Raw genomic sequence first — 22132 nt, forward strand, 5'->3', positions numbered from 1 at the left:
AGATCCTTGGTTTGAGCCTTCCCTGTCACTGAGATTGTGTGTTTATTTCCCCGCCTTCAAAATGTAACCAAAAGCTTTTGCTGAGTCAAAAAACTCTTCAAAGTGTGTGATGCCTTTAACTCCTTGTATGGACGACCCAAATAGCCAGGATTATATTTCAGTCTCTGCAGAGCCTTACATTATGATTATCACTGCAAAATTTGTGCTGAGACTGACATCTGTCTCACGTCTGCTGTTCTCTCATCTTTCCTCCTTTTTCTGAATGAAGAAATGAATAACATATATAATTGCCCAGGGCAGTGAGACTCTTGACTAGAACAAAATCAACATACATGCAATTAAATCCTTTTTCTATACTTTTAAAATATACACAAATAAACACTTTTTTTTGCCCGGACAATTCTTGTGGCGCTTTGCACCACAAGCTCTTGGTGCAAAAACTCCAGGTCTTAAGTAATATGAGAAAATGAAGATCTTTACCAAATGAAAACAGATTTAACTTTCAGCAATTGTCTTCTCAGTAACAGTAAACAAAAATTACATTTTTGTGCCTCAATTGACACAAAATATAATTTTCCCACAATTAAAATTTAATTTCAATAGCACTCTGAAAATGTGCTATATTATACAATACCAAAAGTATTTTTCTTTGGAATATCAAAAGCAGTTTTTATCACTCAAGAGTTACAGTAAAGTGTATTTGCTGTTTTGTTGCTTGCCCTGACACTGGAAAGCTTACTAGCTTTGTTCACAATGAAGTAAAAAAAGTAATATTTCATGTCAAAAACAAGATGCAAGAAAACCTATAAGCCCAAGTCCACTATTAGTGATAATTATTAGCACATCCTCTGAAAATCTAGGACATTTTTTCTGTATATTGTAAAGGACACCATGTAGTGGAAGCCAGAAAGGTACATCCTGTTCAAGTCAGGGATGCATCTAGGTTCTCTGTCTTTCTGCTGCCTCATAATGTGAATTTTATTATTTTTCGCACCCTGTGATTCTAAATAAGAAGTGTATCACTTACTTGCTGCCACTCATCTTGTGATTGACTTATCATAGAGACCCTGACAGTGCCAGCATTTTTGGTAGATCATGAATAATTCTAACAGAGAGAAAAAAATAATAAAAACAAAATCACTGGACAAATGCCTGTTAATGAAACACACTATGAGTTTGCAACTGTGGATTTCACCTCAGGTTACTCATAGAACAGAAACACACATAATCTCTAAATTAGGCTCAAAGCTTGCAATTCTTTTTATTCTTTGCTAGAATAATCTTAATTGTATTAGCTGATGAAACTTTATTGCCTAAAGTAATGTTTATCTTGACTTCTAAGTTGTTCATATATCACGATTTCTATTCTTATTAAAAGTCCAAGGAGTATGTCCCATACAGGGCCATGTCAGTATTATAAAAGAGGGGCTAGCTGTAGAATAAACCATCTACATTGCTAGGTGGCACACCTGCTAGTCCATTCTAGCAAGTTTGCTCAAGAACAGAACTCCCATATCCTGTTGCCAGTCTTCCTCTATAGCATAGCTATGGCGATGTAAAATCTCTCTCCATATTGTAGTGTCATCAGACAACACATAACACCACAGAGTCAGAGAGTGAAGACAATGTCAGGAACATGGGAAAAGAGAAAGCAACATGCTCAGTGCAAGCAAAACCTTTTATGCAAGAACAAACAAAGGAAATTGCATGACAAAGATCAAAGACTCTATAATGATTTTTTGTTTGTTTCCTTCAGCAGTTCTTCTCAGTAAAGAAGGCCTGTATTCCAATTAAAGTTTAGAAGCAGCTAAAACCTGAAGATTATTTTTAATATTTTTTTTCCCATAAATCTAAAAAAGAGATCCTTCCCTGTTGATGCAGATGAATAGAAGGTATTCATGTCCTCTTAGATAGTATCTTCTTTCAAAAATCTCCCTAAACTAGTCGGCAGCAAGACAGTTCTGGTAATTTCTCCATTCCTTCTTTCTGTCATGTACCCCGATTTCTCTCTTCTCCTTCCATGTATCTGTGACCTCCTTCAGCAAAGATCAGACGACATGAAAATTTGCCTTCACAGGGGAAACACTGTGTCAAAAGGACACTCAACTTATATTCAGTACTTCAAAACACAGGGATGTCAAAGCACTATTTAATACAAAATGTAGTATAATATATTAAAAATACAATATTCTCAGTCTCTGGGTGGAAAAGGAACTATAGGCATGTCAGTAGCACAGTCAAGACTGGGATCTTTGCTTGCTGCCATTTGCTTAGGTAGAATTTCCAGTCAAACTAAAATGTCCACATGAACTTTTACTCAGATTACACAGCCACTTCTTAAATAGTAATAATGCTTATTCCATCCTTCCTTTTCAGAATGATTGCACTGTGCTAACAAGATCTGATCACTATTGGCGAAGCATGTTTGTGTGAGGCAGCATACAGTATGTTTCTAAAAAAACACTGCTAAAAACTGAATCACAGTATTACAGCATTCAGTAGTATATAAAATATCACAAGGAAAGCTACATCATTGAATGATAAAAAGGTATGCGAACAGAAGTTAGCACTGGAATAGGCTGCCCAGAGAGGTGGTTGAGTCACCATCCCTGGATGTGTTTAAGGGTTGTTTGGATGTGGTGTTGGTGGATATGGTTCAGGGAAGAACTTGGTAGAGTAGGAATGATGGTTGGACTCGGTGATCCCAAGGGTCTTTTCCAACCTGAATGGTTCTATGATTCTAAGTTGGCAAATACTGTCAAACACTAAAAATACAACAACAAAACTTTAATGTATTTTAAAGTACACTGTCAACATATTTATGAAATTACATACTAAATAATAATGTAGCTATGATTTCTTAACAATCGCTTAAAAATTTTCCTCTTCTGCTCAAATCCCTCCTGTCTTCTTTAACCTCACTCAATGATACAGGATGGGTGCTTGTTTTGTAGCACTTCAAGAACCACTTTTAGAGTTATGTGACAACAATCTCTTTTCATGTAGCACATAAAAAATTCACGAGGTTATGTATCTTGGCATACACAAATATCTGAAAATGTTCTAGGTACTCAGTAGAAAATACGACCCAGAAAAAACTGTCTTGCCAGTTGCTTCTGGCTTGCAGGCTGAGGGCTAGACCATTCTGCTGGACCTACATCGAAGCTGATAAAATCTGAATATCTCTGGTTCTAATTCAATGGACTCTTCTAGCTTACGTAAGCACTAGGCCAGTTCCCTCTGGCTCCAGTTCTATAAATATGAATCACATAGTGCGTGCATTAGTGATCACACTACAGCTAATGTGACCTGATTAAAAGTACGCATATGTTAAATATGCTGGGGGTCTTAATGGAATAATCAGATGGTGGAAATACTATACTTGGGTTTTTTTTCCCTCTTTCCCTTGTTTTTACATCAAAAAATATGAAAAGCAGTAACATTCCTATACATAATGCAAGCCAAGCACATTTTAACTTGGTTATTTTGTTTTTTTAATAATCAGCTGCATTCCGCTTCACATGTTGATACTATATTGTGTTCTGTTGTATATTTCCATAAGAACCTCCTTCTATACATTTCAGTAACTTCAAATCACATGACGTAGAAGATCCAGGCTAGAGGGCTACTTTTTCTATTCATCTGAGGAACAATATTCCACATCAGTGAAGATACATATTTTTTTCCTGAATTATAAAGGGAACCAACTAATAAGGATATTAAATGAAAAAAATATAAAAAAAAAATATATATACATATATACAGAAAAGTACAAGAAGTCTGGGCTTTAGCAACCAACCATTCATTTCAGTTTAGAAGCAAGCTGAAAAGAACTCTATGCATCAAAGTGTATCTGTGATTAGCACAAGTTGATAGCTTTCTGCTGTTATTGGTTCAATACTAATTTGAGATCTTGCCCAATAACATCAACACAAATTAGCTAAGACTCAAAATGGCAATCAACTTACGGGACCTATCCTGAAAAGCAGTACTAACAACTTCCCAGCATCAATGAGCTCCTCAATCCTGCAGCTGTTTTTAAAAGCTTCCTCCCAAGGGCACATTTAGAACTAAATTAAATGCAACTTTGACTTAATTAACGTTTAAAATGCTAATGAATACAATGTAGATTCATAGAAGGCATTTACATTGTGTTATAAAACTGATAAAAATTTAATAACTCTTTGGTAATAACTTATGTCTCTCCAGACCCATAAAGCCTAAGGCAGTCAGTGCTGTAGTCTAGGGTCTAATCTAGGTTCCTAACACAGGTGGAATAAGGAGGCAGGAGACTGACTTGACACTTGACATTTGCTCTAAGCCTGCTCTGGATCAAGCCACTGCTTGTTCATAAGTACTTTATTTCATATAGTAAAGGTCAGAATTTGGGCTCAAGGCAGGGCTATGACAGAAATGCTCAAGCTGAAACCAAGCCAGCTCTGGCATCTGTCACTTGAAATAGCTTGAAAACAGTAGAGAAGGAGAGTTAACCAGCTAGCATCTGTCCCACACCAAAGAGGTAACAGGAAGAATCTGCTGCCTGGTGGTAAGAAACTGTCATGGTGAGTTTCACGACAACCAGCCACACTCAGGAACTAAAAATGCAAACATAATTTCTGTGTCACCTTGTGTAAGACCTTCCACTAAATTCACTCCACAGGATGCAGACAACATCTTTTCTAGCTTGTCCTCTTCAAAGCAAACCACTCACTAGTCTCTTTCCCATGACCCTGGTAAGAATCACTACTCAATGTAAAGGTCTAAAGGAATTAAATGCAGTCTTCTTGCTCTCTCCTTCCCCCACCTTCCCAATTCTTCAAAATACTTGCTGCTAAACTTAACAGTGCCTTCATCACATGGTGATGCAAGAGCACATCTCCTTGTTACAGACATCACAAAGATAGAGCTTCCTCTCATCAGAGGTATATGCTACTCATATACACTGCATCACAAAACTCATCCGAAAATGTCTGTTCTTAATTATTTAAACTTCTGGTCATGAGTAACAAGTTAAATTGTCATACTTTAACCATTCTACCTTCTGAAAAGGAACAGCTGGGTTTGGGGGGGCTGTTGGTGTGTTGGGTTTTTTTCTGTTGTTTTTCTACATCTCAGTGTTCATGTATATTCTCGTATTACATCCAAAAGAATGTTTAACGATTTAGCAGCACTCAGGTTCTATTAAAATATAGAACAGTAAAATGCATTTGTTTTTTGAGTGTTAGAGTCAAACTACACACTTCAAGTCACATATTATAAAATACCTATTGCTCCATGTTACTTTCCCCACACACTTCTGTAATTAATGTTTTCTAATCAGTTTTTTAAAAGGCAACACAAAAGCACTAGTGCATTTATTCTCATGCAAATAATACGGAATAGATACTTGAAGTCTCAGGAGGTCAAACACCAGCCCATTCTGATGCATCAAGAAGAGAATCACCTGAAGGTCTGCAGATCAAGAGTGAGAGAAAGGCAGACAAATCAAAGGGTTGGTTCAGTGAAACCACTGCTCCAGCAAGCAGTTCTGGAATGCTGGTTAGGACTGTGATTGTGTATGTTGAGTCAATTCATCCTATTGTCTTTAGGGGAAACACCTGCATGCATCTTTGTATAATTGCCACATGAAGAAGATAGAAAGAAAGTAGGTTATACAGAATTGCAAATATAGACTAAGCTAGAAAGTGGAAGAGTAATTAGCAGAATTTCATTCTTAGCAAAGCAGATCTCATGGTGTCTGGCTTCTGATTTGGCAGTACCACAGGCTATGGTGGTGGCTGCAAATACGACAAATCTCTAGCATGTACAAGCATTGAATTCATGTTAGTGGCTACAATGTAAGAAACTCTATAGAACAGTACAGGAATCTCCCACTTTAGTATCTCCTCTTTCAACTATTCCATTGTCTGGTTTTATACACTTCAAAACCCCATTTGCCAGTTTTGGTACCAGCAAATTTCTTGACACTAGTGCATTCTGAGACCTGAGAAGGTAAGCTGGTTTTCTTCATTTTCCAATATCAGCAATGACTACAGTAAGATGTATATGCCTGATTTTTTTTCCATCTGTATTGGACTTGTATCTTAACTGAGTTACCTAAAATAGTATTTTCACTGCGAAATTGTATACTCTAAAATAAACACAGGTGTCCAGTTTTACATTATCTTCAGTATTTTGAAAGGGGACACATGCAGCCTTGTAGAGGTATTTAAAGGAAACATAATAGTAATTTCAATTCTAGGAACACACCCTGAATACATGGGAACTGATGTGACTGAAGTAAAAATCTGTCACCCTAAAAGAAAGAACAATATTTGGAACTAGGTTTACGTAAATCAGTCTATTACTCACAGCATGGTTCACAGGCTTATAATTTCTATTCTCTGTGGTGTTGAATTAACAGGAATTTATTTGGCACTGTCTCATTCTGATGTCCTGTTTTCATTAATCTCATTATGATCTCATCCCTGAGGGGCAACACCTGTCTTTCCCTTCCAAACAGACCAGATCACTTTATTCCTTCAATTTCTTCTTCCTCAAAACATTAAAAGTGTGCTATTGACTTCTTGTGCAGGACAAAGATGAGAGTGTGACTACACAGGGATCAGTGGGTTACATGAATGGCATTTATGCAGCATATGTAAAAGTAAGAATTTCAGAGCAAATGAGTCTCCATCCCTCCTGTGGCCACAACAGAATTCTCACACCTCAGAAAATGTGTGTAGTAGGAGAAAGAAGTGGTAGTACCCCACCTTTTACTCTTTCAGAGTATTATAATGTAAATTAGATCATATCTGTAGCTGGTCTGAGAATCTCAAAGTCTCTAAACACCACAAGGTAGTATATGTATCCTGCAAAAAGGAAACCACTGCTGCTACAGGGTGAAAAGAGAATTATTGCACTGCAAGTTTGACAGAGCACACATAGGTGTGCTTGTCAGGACACATAGGTCCTTCCTGCACCTTATCTTATCCATAAAAGCAAGTATTTCTTATTGCTTTGGCTACTTCAGCAGGACTAGAGAAGTGGTAGGTTAGTTTTGTTCTGTAGAAAGCAGAGAATACAGTTCTTGCATTCTAGGGGAACTAAAGAATATATGGTAATTTAGGAATCCAGGACTTACTAGTCAACTCATTTAGAAAAGCCCAAGCATAGTTATACAACTGATGAACTTACAGATACACTGACCAATGTGTATGCGTGTTACGCATTTTTCTCTCTGGCTAAATCAATCAGTGACGTGTAATTTCAACTCTCATTAATGTATTTATTTTTTAAGTTGTAACGATACACAGGCAGGGTTTACACTGCCCTAAGTACCATAGAACAATGAAGCACCTTGAGTGGTTCTTGACCTAAGTTGCTAAATCACACTAACAGACAGCTTCAGCACAGTGTACCAACCTTGGTTCAATAGCCATCCTTATTCAAGCTACCCAAAATGTTCATCTAATCTTGCATAATGCAATTTTTTGTCCTTTGAGAAAGACTCAGCAGCTAACTTGTCTATTCAGTATAAATCACATGATAACACTAGAAGATAAGACAGAATATATGGTTCTAAACAGGGCTTGGCCCACATGGAGAAAGTTAAGCTTTTTCTACCTTGTCTTATCATGGTCTTTCTTTTCAAATAGGATGGCTAGGAATTTGGGCTGAACCCTGAATTCAAAATATAATAAAAATTATTCTTGTCTTTTGACTCTGGAGATCCCTGATATTCACCAAAGTCAAAGTCTTCATATAAAGCTTCTCAGAACTATCAAAGCATGCCAAAGCATGTTTTCTCACAAGCTGAATTAGATATGCCTGGGCCTTGTATCAAGAGTGTCCTTGCAAGTTTAGATTCCCATGGCAGTGGGCACAGTGACAAGTTTAAAAAACTATTCCTTTTGGAACATGAACTTCTGATGTTCCTGAGAAGCAGCAGCCATATGGTGATATAGAAACACAAAAATTAAATTGTTCAGGTTAAGATTCTGTCTGTAACAATTAATTATTTGAGTGTCACTCCCCAGGATTTGGCACAGACCTAAGCAGACACATCACACTTATTAGTAGCATCATTTCATGATATAAACCACCCCAGGCTTTTCAGTGGCTAGGTGCCTCTCTCCACTTTAATTCACTTGAGTCTCCAGTAAAAAAAATGCTTGGATAATTTGACTGCTGTTCATGTACCCATCTACCAACAGCAGCTAAACCTGAAAAAATGAAGACATAAAAAATTTAAAATTCTAGTTCATTACATTTAGAAAGATCATACCCATATTTTTCTGGACAGCTGCCTATAAACTCAAAACTATTTTAATGTAATTATATTTAATCAGACTATTGCTGCAAGTACCGGCAACAATATAATAACACAGAAACTGATTCACAGTGGAAAATACACTGCAAGTGTCACTTTCTCTACAAATTAATCTGTACACTAAATCCTGTGAACATCATTGAATATGTAAATTGATATATTTTACTTGACAAAGCGCATTAAGTTATTCTTAAAAGAGCTACTCATTTTTTCAAGAAATTTCATACAATGGTCTGTGATTTTCTTTACCTTGGGGGGGGGGGGAAACAACCTGCTTTTAAAACCAGAAGTAAAAAAAAAAAAAAGAGAAAGAGAGAGAAAGAAAGAAAGGAAAGAAAGAAAGAAAGGAAAGGAAGGAAAGGAAGGAAAGGAAGGAAGGAAGGAAGGAAGGAAGGAAGGAAGGAAGGAAGGAAGGAAGGAAGGAAGGAAGGAAGGAAGGAAGGAAGGAAGGAAGGAAGGAAGGAAGGAAGGAAGGAAGGAAGGAAGGAAGGAAGGAAGGAAGGAAGGAAGGAAGGAAGGAAGGAAGGAAGGAAGGAAGGAAGGAAGGAAGGAAGGAAGGAAGGAAGGAAGGAAGGAAGGAAGAAAGAAAGAAAGAAAGAAAGAAAGAAAGAAAGAAAGAAAGAAAGAAAGAAAGAAAGAAAGAAAGAAAGAAAGAAAGAAAGAAAGAAAGAAAGAAAGAAAGAAAGAAAGAAAGAAAGAAAGAAAGAAAGAAAGAAAGAAAGAAAGAAAGAAAGAAGCATTAAGCAATTGTAGAAGCAAATCAACCCAACTGGGGCACCATGACCAAAGCAAGCTCTGTAATAGTATAATGACCTTTAATGAGTGTCTGGGGAAACAATACAGTTCTAGCATAAAAGACAAAGGGCAATACCCATCATGGCTCCACTGACACTAATTCAAAATGATTTTCAGAACAACTAAAGAATGTAAGAGAGGTAATCTGATCCACCAATCTGACCTCACTTTGATTCTGGGGCCCTGCTGCTGCCATTTCTAATTGTCAAACACTCTACATTTCACATCTGCTCATATTTAATGAAAAGCTGACTCTCACCACCATTCTTTGAGCTAACTAGCTCTGTCAAGATGGGCATCATTCGACCCCTGTGGACTGCAAAGAAAACACACTAATTTCTATTGAAGTCCTGCCAGTGAAACATTGCATGTGTGTGTATATATATGTATTTAAATTGGAAAAGAAAGGCTTATGCTGCTTTGCAGAGTGTGAATTGGTATTGATTTTTGTACTTATTATTAACAATCAAAGGTGACTAATCTCACAACGAGTGAGCTCTCTCTTGATTTAATGAAGTGATGAAGGGGGGCAAAGGCCTTTGAAAAATAAGATGCTATAAGTCCTCAAAGCTGTCAATATAACTTATCCTTCAAAGTATAACATAGATCTAACATGATTCCCAGTAGTACTGTTTTTTGGTGGAAATAATACCATTATTGTGGAGGCTTTTGACTCAGCAGGCAACACAATTAAAAATGTTAACGTTATCTGCCTCTGTAGAGTTTAAAGTGAACTTGAAAGCTATGGTAAACCTACAAATTATGGCTTTTCTTTCCATGCTAAACTGTGCTAATGGCAGAAATTTTACCCATTTGTAGGGAACATATTCATTTAGCCTGTTCTGATTGCTGTTAACAACAGCGCCAGGACTGAACCATGTACTCTCTGTATGAACACAAACTATACCAGACACTGTGTTACTGAGGCTATTAGGCTGTTTAAGTAACACTGCTTGCAGTAATTTTCAAGACATTACAGTTTATTTCTGGCTTTTCAAAACCAAGTATGTTTTACTCTGATAAAGGTCTCTTTTGAGGATAAAACCTTCTGTAATGCGGAGTAGGACTTAAGACTGCGAACAGCCTCCCCCTGAGGTGATACACTTGTTGTAAGCAAGTGGATAAAAAGGACATTCAGAGTGCTTATATGCATACACAAAGAGAAGATTGCTGGTAAAATCTCTAGAAATCCTATCAGTTTAACTGACAGTCTTCAGACACAAAAATGCTAACAAAAATAACAGTGTTGTTAAATACTCCACATTCGTGTCTGAAAAAATACTTCAAATGTCAAAATAGTTAAAACCATGTACCACTTGGACTACATACTCCAATACAAAAGGCAACTAGATGCGTAATCTATAAACTACATTATACTCTAAGTAGTGGAAGGCATTTTTATCTGTGATGACTTGCAATGTAAAGCAGATATTCTTCCTCCTGAAAACTCCTAATATTGCTTATAGATGTATCTGAATAATTTTATAGTTTTTCTTTGGGTAGGTAATGGAAAGCAGCTCCTGTCCCAAGACATAGTTTTGCCTGTTAGAGTTGGCTGAAAATGACAAGAAAATGAAATAAATTAAAAATCACCATTTTACTTCACAATCAATTGCTGACATCACATTCATAAAGGAAGCTTTTGGAATCCCTGCTGCCTGCCCAAATAATTTAACGGCTATGCAGAATTGCTCTAACTTCTCTGTCTTCTCCCTCTGAACTCCTGACTATTAAAAAGAGATTTTCAGGCATAATTCAGAATGGTACTGTCCTATGGGACAGATTCTAGAGTTAATTTCAAAAAAGTTTGCATCAGGCTAGCCCTTTTAAAAAAACACTACAAACAGCATAAGCATTTTTTCTAAGATTTCTGCAGTTTCAGTATCAGGACAGTCCTGCCTTATCAAGAATGAAGGCTTACAAACGAAACTAGAGATAATGGTAGCAGTATAAATTTGAATTTTAGCTACTACAGTCCAGTTAAATATCTGTATCCTGTATATTTATTCACTGCCTATATTATGCTGCTCCAGTGCCAGCACTATTCAAGCTGTCCACTTAGCACCAGACAGAGATTTAGACACAGGCCTGTTCCTCCACTGAAATACTTATTGTTTAATTAATGACAATTTATATTGCATGAATAAATAAAAAAATTGCACTACTGAAGTCCTGCATGCTATTGTAAGAGCATGCTTCATAAAGAGCAGACAAAGCAAAAAAAAACGAAATTATATTTTTCATATTAAAAATAAATTACAACAGAAATATGAAGAAAGATCTATATTAAAATTTGGGTTTGATGTTCAAAGAAAGCATCAGTCCAGTAAAACTCACAGAATTACAATGTACGACACAAGATGGAGATGACATCACAGACACCACAGACATGGAACAGCATGTGTTGGTGTTAAAACTTACAGGCACGTAAACTGGTGGAGCAATCATTAACAGAGACAGAAGAAAGTGGGAAGGCTCTCTCAAGGGTGTCCATGTTACTATGTACACTGCCTGACATGCAAGAGCAGTCACGCTCAGAGCGTCCGCAATCAAAACAACATGCCAGTTTCATTCTCTTGTAGATGGACATCTTGGCTATAACCATGTGTTGGATGGGAGGAGAGGAAGAGCAGCAGGTTAATGGCAAGGTTATATATATATAACAAGGCAGCTGGAAGGTAATTTAAGGGATTTAATACAGGCCTTAGTTTATGTTAACAGTCTTGACCCAGGATAAAAAAATGTAATGAGATTATTGATAACACTTTGGCTGTACATTAAAAGTACGGCAAAAGATAAATTGCTTTTTATTTCTGTTCAGTCTTACGGGGTGACCGCAGACATGAGGAAGAATTACTGATTACAGTCAAGTGTTTGGATCAAAAAAGAACATAGTAAAAGCAGAGAACCCTAAGAATATAATTTTCCCATGGCACAATTAATACTATTGGGCTAAAACAGAAAAGAAAAATCTGAAGTTGCTCTTTTTGGCCTACCCTGCTTCCTGTAAAAATCAAAGACTTTTATATATCTATATATACATGTATGTATACACATACAAAAACACACATACACATATACTCTTACATACACACACTCACACGCACATTATACACATACGTATATATACATATATAAAAATATATTCTTAAACATATTCCTCTGTATTAAACTGTGCCAGGGAACTCCTTCATCACAATAAACTACACATTACTTAAGAGTTAAAAGATGTTAACAATTTTTTTCTAAACAAATTACTTTGTTTACATTACATCTTCAGGAATTCAAATTAACTCTTGGCAGAATACCAAGATTTGCCCATATAGGAGACACAACTAATATGCTTCACATTAAAATCAGTTCACAAATAAGGCATCACCAAAAGCACATAAAGCATCGGTCCACTGAAACATGCTAAACCAATCATTGGCATGTTTTCTCCTCCAGATTCAAAGGTAGATTGAGAACCAAATCACTGAATGTAGAATTTGGGCCTAATTACAAAAGGAATACCAGGTTAGAATAGACTATCTACATCCTTCAGTCATGGGAATGTCCTTATTATATCTTTCTAGAAATATACAGCATATTATTTTCCAAATGCATTTGTAATTACCATTGTGCAATTTTGTATGTTACCTGAATCACAGGTATTTTAAAGTCTGAAGAATGCAAAGGCCACTTAGATTGTTTCACATGTTGAACTGAACCAACGCTTTTGGTAATGGTTTAGATTGAACTGACTCAATTATACCCAAAACAAAACAGAACACAGACAGGGAAAAACAAAACCTTAAAAGCAAGTGCAGAAAAAAGGTAATGTTTCTCTGGCCTGTACCTTCAGTTTAGGATGTCTTTTTTGCATTATGGTAATGACATTATTATTTTTATTTTATTTTATTTTACAGTTTCTTAATGCCACAGTCACTAGGGAAGAGGGATTGAAATGACTCAAATGGGTCAAGTCCTGTTCTAAGGCCTTGATGACTTGCCATACAGTGTACTTGTCAAGCAAGGGTCACATTATGATTGTGGAAAACAGGCATTGACGGAGATGAATGAGTGATCTCTTCAGCAGCAACTCCATTCCTCTAAAATTTTGCTCACATGACTAATGCCATGTTCCTTTAGCATCCTAGTAGATTATCTTACAGCTGTTCAGAAAGTCATCATGCAGCATCAGGCTTGTTCATTGCATGGTACATCATTCCTCAGAGCTTGGCTTTTAGTAAGAAGGTTTCAATGGCAGCTTTTGATGCATTCACATTCAAACCACACAGAAAATTCAAAACAGCATTTGTTTTCCCATGGTTTCCCTCTGCCTAACTCTTCCCAACACATTATTTAAAATTGAAAAGTTGGGCAGTAAAAGAAAAGTTAAATATGTTACCAAAATATGGAAGTCTTTCCATTATGCCTCTGTTATTATTTTCACTTTAAGGAAATGAAAGAAAAATAAAAGACATTTGTGAGACACTAACAGTAGGTGAGGTAAAAGGCAGGCCCATTTTGTTTTAATTATAGCTGTTTTGAAGGACTTTTTCTAATCAAATGCTGTAGCAAAACACAGTGCTCTGAAATTCTCAACTGCTATGTCATTGAACAGTCCCTGGTTTTCATTTACTTGTAGCCATATGTTGTCAACAGTTAATAATAGGATAGGACGCATTTATGAAAATTAGGAGAAATCATACTGAAGGGCAGAGAGGGTTGGGAAGGAAAAGTTTTGTACCATTTTCATCAGACTTAAATCAATGAACTGGGAAATTCAAGCCCTTCTGTTCAATAGAGAAAGGACTCCATGGTGCTTCTCAAAAGCAATGCCCTTTCAGGGACTGTTTTTAACTATTATTATCAGTTGTTATAAAGATCATGCATAATTTTCATATTTCACATCATTAACATGCAGGAAACAGCCTTAGACCTGGAAATGTAAGTAGCAGAAAGAACTTGCTATAAGGATTTCAACCAGTATATAAGCAACCGCATATCAGAGCAATATCTTTTGAAAAGAAAACATGCTGTTACTCTTCATTCCTTTTATACAGTCATTATTACATTCATACCGAACAAAATACTTATTTTCTTTTAAGTAATACAAAACACGGATTATTAGTAAAGATGACTAGTGACAAGACCAAAGACAAGACAGAAATGAATTTAAATGGTTCAGCCACACACATACCATTTCCTACGAAACTTCTATAAACATTAACAAAAAAAGGGAATCATCAGAGAGACAGGGGGACCTTAAGAAAAGCCTCTGGTGGGTGTTAAATTCATTTGCCACCTGTAGCACCTGCTGAAGAATCAACTCATTTCTATTCATAGAAATGTTTTGGATGTTAAATAGAATGTTATTTGAAACTAGTGAAAATCTAAGTTGGGATATAAAGGAAATTATGTTCCTATTTTCATTTAAATAATAAACGGACAAAAAGGAAGAACAGATCCTACTACTTAGAATGATGACAATCCCACAGCATTTGTAAAGTGAATTAATAAAAAATTCAGGGGAAGTTTTCATAGACACAGAAATCAGAATTCTTAAATATTTTACTGACAAAATAAAGAATACACGAACTAGTCATTTTCTGATTTGTTAAGAGCAAAAGGAAAGCAAATTTTCTGCCAATTTTTTCTAAAGTAAATTCTTTCAAAAAAGTTTTATTGCAGTTTTTCTCAGAATGCAACAGCCTTCCATTCTAACAGGAAGAAACGTGCCTTAGATGTCTAGGCATCTAACAGTACCTTGCTTTCTGATCTCTAAAACTCAAAAAGCCCAGTCAAAATTTCTAGATTGTCTGGGATCTGAGGTGTTGCTTAGGGCTCACAAACAGTAATGGGAAGTATTTCCAGCTGCAAAAATAAGCAAAGGACACTGCAGTTTATTCTTTATCTAAGATGTCAAGGAATAGCAATCAGATAAAAGTCTCTCTTCATCTTCGCTGACTTTTCTTTTTTTTTAAAAAAAACCACATACAGTCTACCCAATCCTCGTATTCCATCCATCACTATAGCAGTTTTCCTTGCGACTGTAACTAAAAGTAGATCTGCGAGGACATCTAGTGGATCAGTCTGAGATAACAGCTGGTTAAGAAGATGAACTGGAGATTTCTTGACCAGCAAATGTTAAAAAAAGGTCCCACTACACTTAAGAATTGAAATGCATACAGTGTCATTTCAATTCATCAAGTTCTAATTATCTATATTTTGAGAAAAATAACAGCAGCATTAAAGGTCGACCAGACTGTTTTAATTGCCTTTCAGCAATTCTGGTTAGCATTGAAAGGACTTCCCCCGGCACAATTTCAGTTTCCTGAAAAATACAGCAGCTTATCTTAAACTGTTTGTGAACATTTATTTTATCTTAACACAGCAGGCAAAGCTGTCTCTCCATTATGTAATTTTTACAGAACAACTTCAAGACCACCAAGTCAGTTTCTTCACTTGCAACTTTTGCAATCAAAGGCAATTGGTTTAGTTGTTTGCTATAATTCATATCGTGCTGCTCTTTGTCAAAATTGTAGAAACAGCTGGTGACCTGAGTGGATGTTCTGCCCTATTTCAGTAGCTGTAAGAATGACTCATACATTTTGAAGTAATGGCACATTTATAGACCATTTCATTTTAATTTTCAAATCTGATCATAACCCTTCCTTCATTACCTTTAAGCCTCTCAGCCAGTGTACTCTCAAAGCTAACTGCATTTCTGAACAAACTGAAGCTATTGGGGAAATGGAAAGAAACCAAATCAAATATATGTGAATTTTTTTCTTAAACTCTCTTACCATTTATTACTATTTAAACTAATTTCTCTGGCTCAGAAAGACCTCAACATAGAAACATATTTCAAATAAATACCTTGCTTCAAATAAATCCAAATTACTTCTAGTCTTTTGCCTCAAAGTCAATAGGATTCATTATCTTATGCATAGAAATTGGTTTCTTTCTGGCTTGTTATTAAGTATTGATTCTCATCATGCTGACCTGTTTGAAAATCTGCCTTTTTTTTGCTCTGCTCCATCTTTCTGGTGAGGCACTCTATTTGGCTGAAAAGAGATCTGGCAAAATTTTTTTCTCTGTTTGAATACTTTCTACCACAACAGGATCTCAATCCTCTGGTGTAGTTTGCAGGCACCATGAAAAGAGAAATAGTAAGTAATTATAATAATAATCACAATTCCAAGATGGCTAGCAGCTTTTCATGCAAGCTAGGGAGTGTCAACTTTTCCTTGATTCTTCGCAAGATACTATGGTGTGTCCTGCTGATAGGGGAAAAAATATCTCAATCCTGATTAGGACCTCAAGTGTTACCACAAAATGAATTTGGAGTATCTGGTAAGATGTTGAAAGAGTCTCACTTTGAATAGCTGCATTTATTCAGCATGGTTAGCAGCCTTAATCTGGTACAGTAATGACTCACTGCAGCTATGAAATATTTGATCCCTCTTACTCTTTGAAAGAACAAGCCCATATAATCTCAACACTGCCCTACAACCAGCACTTCTTTGCAGTGCTTGTATTCCTAAACAGTAAATGCTGTGTTTATTTAAATTATCACAACTGGACACACTAGAATTGGCTGATGAGAGTCTTCATAGATTCTGTACACTTTAAAGTGGTATGACAGATTGACATGAAGTGGTCTATAAAGTTCCTATTCTATATATAAGAAAAAGGTAAAACTTTACAGCTTAGATCTTGACAAGTTAGTGTGCCTCTACTCATTCAATTCATTTCAAATCAAGCAAGCTGGGGAAAATAATCGCTGTAGCTTGTTTCATCTGTAGGTTTACACATAAGACGCTAGGCACACATTTAATTAATTGTCTCGCTTTACCCTCATCCTTTTTTTTACCAATGAGGAGAAAGGAGTTAGATAAGAACAGTAAAAGACTGCTGTGTTGCACTTTGTGTCAGCTATGCACTGGAAAAGAGAAAGTACAAAAAAAAATTGAAAATGGGTCTGACAATGAACTGCACTTAACCAAATAAACAGTGCTATAGTGGTAATTACCCCAGCCTAACTGATATCCCTAAAGATTCATGAGACATCTCTAGAATCACTTCAAGAAAGTGACATTGCCGAGATCTCATTTTCAAATAGGGATAAAAAAATAATGCTGTGTAAAAAAAAAAAAAAGGGGGGGGGGGGGGGGCAAGGATGGAAGAGGGGAAAACTGCTGTATTTTCTTCAACGTCATCCTAATATCCGTGGGTATAAACAATGAGAAAGTTGTGGGTATGACGTCACTGCTACATGCAACATAAATAAAGAAAAGAACCAAAATACTGAACAAAAATACTCTCTGCTAGAGAAAGACAGGTTGGACCGCACTCCGGGCTACAGGGAACCCATTTTTACTCACAATAGATCACTATCAGTGTGCAGTTAAAATATAGGAGGGGCCGTGTTCCAAGGCAGCAAGAGGAAAAATAAATCAAAAGTTTGTCAATTGTTATAGATTACAAGAAATTCCTTCAAACACATCAATGTACACATGATATGTACCCTCTGGGGTTCAACCCCCACCATTCACAGCAAGCACTGTCACTGGAAAAAATATAGAGAGAATTACACCATAGCTATTGCACAAAATGAAAGAAACAGGAGGAGTAGGTCATCCAGTTTAGAGCTTTCATCCCAACATGGCTTCATTTTATATTAATATATACATGTATCTGGCCCCTTGCTGCAAAAGCTAAAGTTAAATGGAATAGGAAAGAGGTTGAAAACAATGAAAGAAAATTAACCATCTGTGAATAAAATTTCCACACAAGCATTTTTCTGGACAATGTGACATCATCATTCATATATTACTCAAGGAGTGGGATGCGTGAGGAGAAAGGGATGGCAAAAAAACTGCAAAAGGAAAGCAAGATTACTTTAATTATCCCTGGCCTTCTGGAAATATCTGCCCTGAATTACAAATATTAGGCCCAGCAGGTTTGGACAAATGGCTTTGTAGGTCAGACTTAGATTCAGACCCCAACAATACCACAAGCTAATATTCAGACAGTATCTAAATTGATGTGCAACATCAGATGCATTATTAAAGAATGTGGCCTTCAAGTGTCACAGGAAGCTACATTAATTAATGCCACCATAATTAAGTTTTCCACGTAAAGATATTCTTTCATATTTAATTCACCTGAATGTGCCAATATTTTTACACACAACCTTTCATCTTATACATTTTCCACATTCAGCTGCCTCTAATTGCTATGTTACTTGCTAATTAAAAATATATTTATCATACAGGACTACACATATGCGTGTATGATTATTTGCAGTGTCTCTGAAAATCAAACTAACATATTAGCCGTTGACAGATCAGTTGACAGTTTCCTAATTCAATAAGGAAAGATTTTTCTTAATGTATGCTTTGTTTGGTTAGACTACATGCATAAGACCAATTGTTTCTGTAGCTTAGAGATGGATAATATAGCTAACTGATTAGTGATTTGAAAGCTAAAGCTAAGACATTTCATGTGAATAACATACTTCACTGAAGACTTACCTCTTCAAAAAAATCAGGTCCCATAAAAGGGATCTCAAGATTGTTATCAAAATTCGAGAGACCAAAAATAACTAATTACTGTTGATTTTTTTTTTTATTTTTTTTTTTTTCTGAAGCAAAGCAATTGTATTCTTCCAAATACCTGTGAGCACACTCCTAAGAAGAAGCTGTGCTCAGCTGTACTGAGAGCTGCCAGGTACCATGGTATCTGTGACCACATGTGTGCATATGTAGGAAAGCAGAGAAGGCAGATTGGAGACAAAGAAAGGGAAATTTAAGATTTTACTCTCACTGACCATTTTTTTTTTCTCTTTTTCACCTGACTCAGAGGATTACTTCCTTAATGTTCAGTACTCACCTCAGCAGCTCTGACAGCCTCCTTCTTCAACCTCACTAAGCTCATCAACCTCATCATTTTATTTCTTCATCTGTCCAACACCCTTCCATTTTTTTGACTGCTACGTGTGACCATGCCATTTGTAACATTACCTAGTGCTACACACAGAAGTTGTCACTCTCACCTCTCCATGGCTCTACTGCTGGTAATATATCCACTGTGTTGGCTGGGTCACAGGATACTACTGCTCTCTCTCTGGTTTCCTAGTACTGAGGAGGTTACATTGTTTTGCATTACTGTCTAACAAGGCCTCTTGCCCTTTATACTTGAATTCCTGATTCCTATCTTCCAACAAATTTAAAGAGTAGTTCTCACATTAAAGTAAGTAATCTTCGGGATTCTTTTTTCTTTTTAATCAGCATGTGTGAAAAGCATATACTATGTGAAGGAAGAGTACAGAAGAAAATGCAGATAGGTCTTTTTTGACAAAAACAGAAAATAAAACAGGTAACATTTCTCTAACTCTTGGGTAATTTGGAAAAAAAAAAAAAAAGAAAAAAGAAAAAAGAGTTTGAGAGTTATAGGCACTCCGAGGCATCTGTACTTGGCTTTACCAGATCTTAACTCAGCAGCCTCAATGGCTTTGGCAGCAGTTCAAAGGTCAAATTTTCACATGGACAAACCGTTCTTGAACAATTTTTTTTCCAATATGTTAGGCAATGCATACGTTTCTTCCACATCAGGCATGCTTTTCATGTGCTTTGCTCTCCTTTTTGTTACTGGGAGGATAAATACAATTTTTTTTCAGTGTTTCAGCTGTTTTCCACATTCCTGAGATTTTTTTGTTTGGTTGTTGTTGTTTGGTTTTTGTTTTTTTCAGGTAGAGGAGTTTCTTTGAAAACTCCAGAACATATTTTTTTCTTTTTAAGATCATCAAGATTTCATAAATTTCAGGCACCCATAAAGGCAGAGAAGGTCCAGTTTAGGCTTACTTCCCTCTTCTAAGAAAGTGCAGTGATAACACTGCGACTGGATCTACAATTAACAAGAGGTTTTTTTCCTTTTTAAAACTAACAGTGGAATAGACATAATACTCTGAGATCTTTCGATTTACCTAACCAGTACTTTTGAACTGAGTGATCCTTTTCATGGCAGAATACCATGGAATGCACATAAATATTCAGATACCCATTGAGAAACAAATCCCCAAATCCTTTTGACATCAGTATTACAATTACACATGGGTCAAGCACATCTTTGGCCAAAACGTAGCTCCTGCAAAAAGTCCTTTCACAGTATATATTGATAAAATAATCATTTTTATATATATTTATAAAAATACAGATGCAAAGTCTGATCTCAATTCCAAAACTTTGTTATGTCTTAATTTGAAGTTTTCCAAACAATTTAAAGAGCAGACCTAAGAACTCAACTAAACCAAGTATTAGCATTACAGATATGGAATTTTCTAAAAATATATACCTAAGAGGCACTAATGTTTCATTTCTTCCAGACAATCCCTTGCTCCAGTAAAACCAATCATTTATTTAAATAATAATTTGTTTAAGTATTTATACAATGAAAAATTATGTCCTAATTTCTCTTTTAAAAAATTATGTTCAGCAAGATAGATAAAAGTTCTTCATTTTACAGAAAGCTACTGAAATTACTAGATGTCTGCATGATATGAATGAGAGCAGAACTTCACTGTTAGCTCATTCCTAACTCAGAAATCTTCACAATTAGATCTAGCTAGATTTCATTCTTCAGGTTTTTCTAGCTTTGGACTTGGACTTTCTAATGGACTTTCTAATGAAGAAACATGAGTGGTGTGAAACGTAATAAAAATATATGGACTTCAGAAATGCGCCTGTCACTTACTACATTGCAGTGCATTTGATTCTTGTCTTTTCTGCACCTCTGTGTAAAGCATGTAAACACATGTACAGATATTCTTCAAGGCTGAAGAGTTCATGAAAAGGAGAGGTAGTGATAGAAATATTACTTACGCCGTTTGCAGCCACATTTTTTTATCCTTTTGGGATCTGTGATGTCATCATGACAGGCCTTGCAGTAAAAAAATGCCCTAGAGAGACAGAATGGAAAAACTGACACATTTCTTAATCCATACAAATGAAATTAGGCCCACATTTTCTCTTGTTGCAGTTCCAAATTAATGAAAGATGCCAGGACTAATTTTCTTTAATCTTTGAAAAGGTGTAAAAGTTTAAAGTACAAAAAATTTGCTGCAAGACAATTAATTTCAAATGTAAGACTCCAAATCAGTGTTTCTTTTAATATACTTTTATTTGAAAATTGGGAAGGCATGATAATTATGACACAGTGTATCAGTTAATTTGTCTTTCATCTTAGAAAAAAGAGCATCCACTGATTTTTTTCACAAACATATATATAAAAGAATTCTCTGTTCTTTTCAGATATACCAGATTTTAATTTTTTCTTTATTTTTGGTAAAGATAGTGTATCTAGCACCCTGGGCAAAATTTTCAGCCCAGTCACAAGAAGGAGTTAGTTTTGGATACGACAACAGATTGCAATGAGAGCTATGTGACAATAACATCTCTTACACTATTTACAAAAATAAAACCCAACCAAAACCAGAAAGGGAAAATCCAGTGAAAATAAGTTCCTAAAGGAATATATAAATGAAAAAACAGACATAATCTTGATTCAAATTATTTTTTTTTTCTTTTATATAGGAATAGAGTAGAACTCTGTTTTGAACTCACAGAAGCCAATTATTATTAAAAAAAAAGAAAAAAAAAAAAAGATGCAATTAACCAGATGAACCAAATAGGCTTTCATTTAACACTCTTGGTTATGAACTTCTACTCTTGTATCAAATGGCTCACCACTAAGTGAAGCACAAGGACAACTAAGGAAATGAGAAAGGGTAAACATTTGACTTTATATAAGATTAAAACAAATTTTCTATTTAATAAGCATCAGACTGCCCACAGGAGAGTTTATTCATGCCTGTCAAGTAAAAATGTCGTATAAGCCTGCTGTGACACATTTCATGAGGATCATGCAGCTGGCCTCTAGCTGGACAGTTACAGTTTACCAGGATTATTGCTGGCATAACAAATTAAACATACTTTTTATCCTGCTGAAATTTCCCTGTACTTATCCATATTCAGGATA

At 35.8% G+C, this 22132-nt stretch overlaps 1 protein-coding gene across 30 annotated transcripts in view; it reads right to left on the bottom strand.

Annotated features, from left to right (window-relative positions):
- KCNMA1 (potassium calcium-activated channel subfamily M alpha 1) overlaps positions 1-22132 on the bottom strand; it is a 452424-nt gene that overhangs the window by 78599 nt on the left and 351693 nt on the right. For 15 of the 30 annotated variants that reach the window (XM_051619774.1, XM_051619783.1, XM_051619775.1 and 12 more), the window contains one exon: positions 20977-21053. In XM_051619774.1, coding sequence (XP_051475734.1) covers positions 20977-21053 — 77 coding nt within the window. Of the gene's footprint in view, positions 1-11527; positions 11702-17478; positions 17488-20976; positions 21054-22132 lie in introns of all 30 variants that reach the window. The other 15 variants (XM_051619770.1, XM_051619760.1, XM_051619759.1 and 12 more) reach the window with 2 other exon arrangements.

The sequence above is a fragment of the Apus apus genome, chromosome 4 (assembly GCF_020740795.1).
Source record: "Apus apus isolate bApuApu2 chromosome 4, bApuApu2.pri.cur, whole genome shotgun sequence".
Taxonomy (NCBI): Eukaryota; Metazoa; Chordata; class Aves; order Apodiformes; family Apodidae; genus Apus; species Apus apus.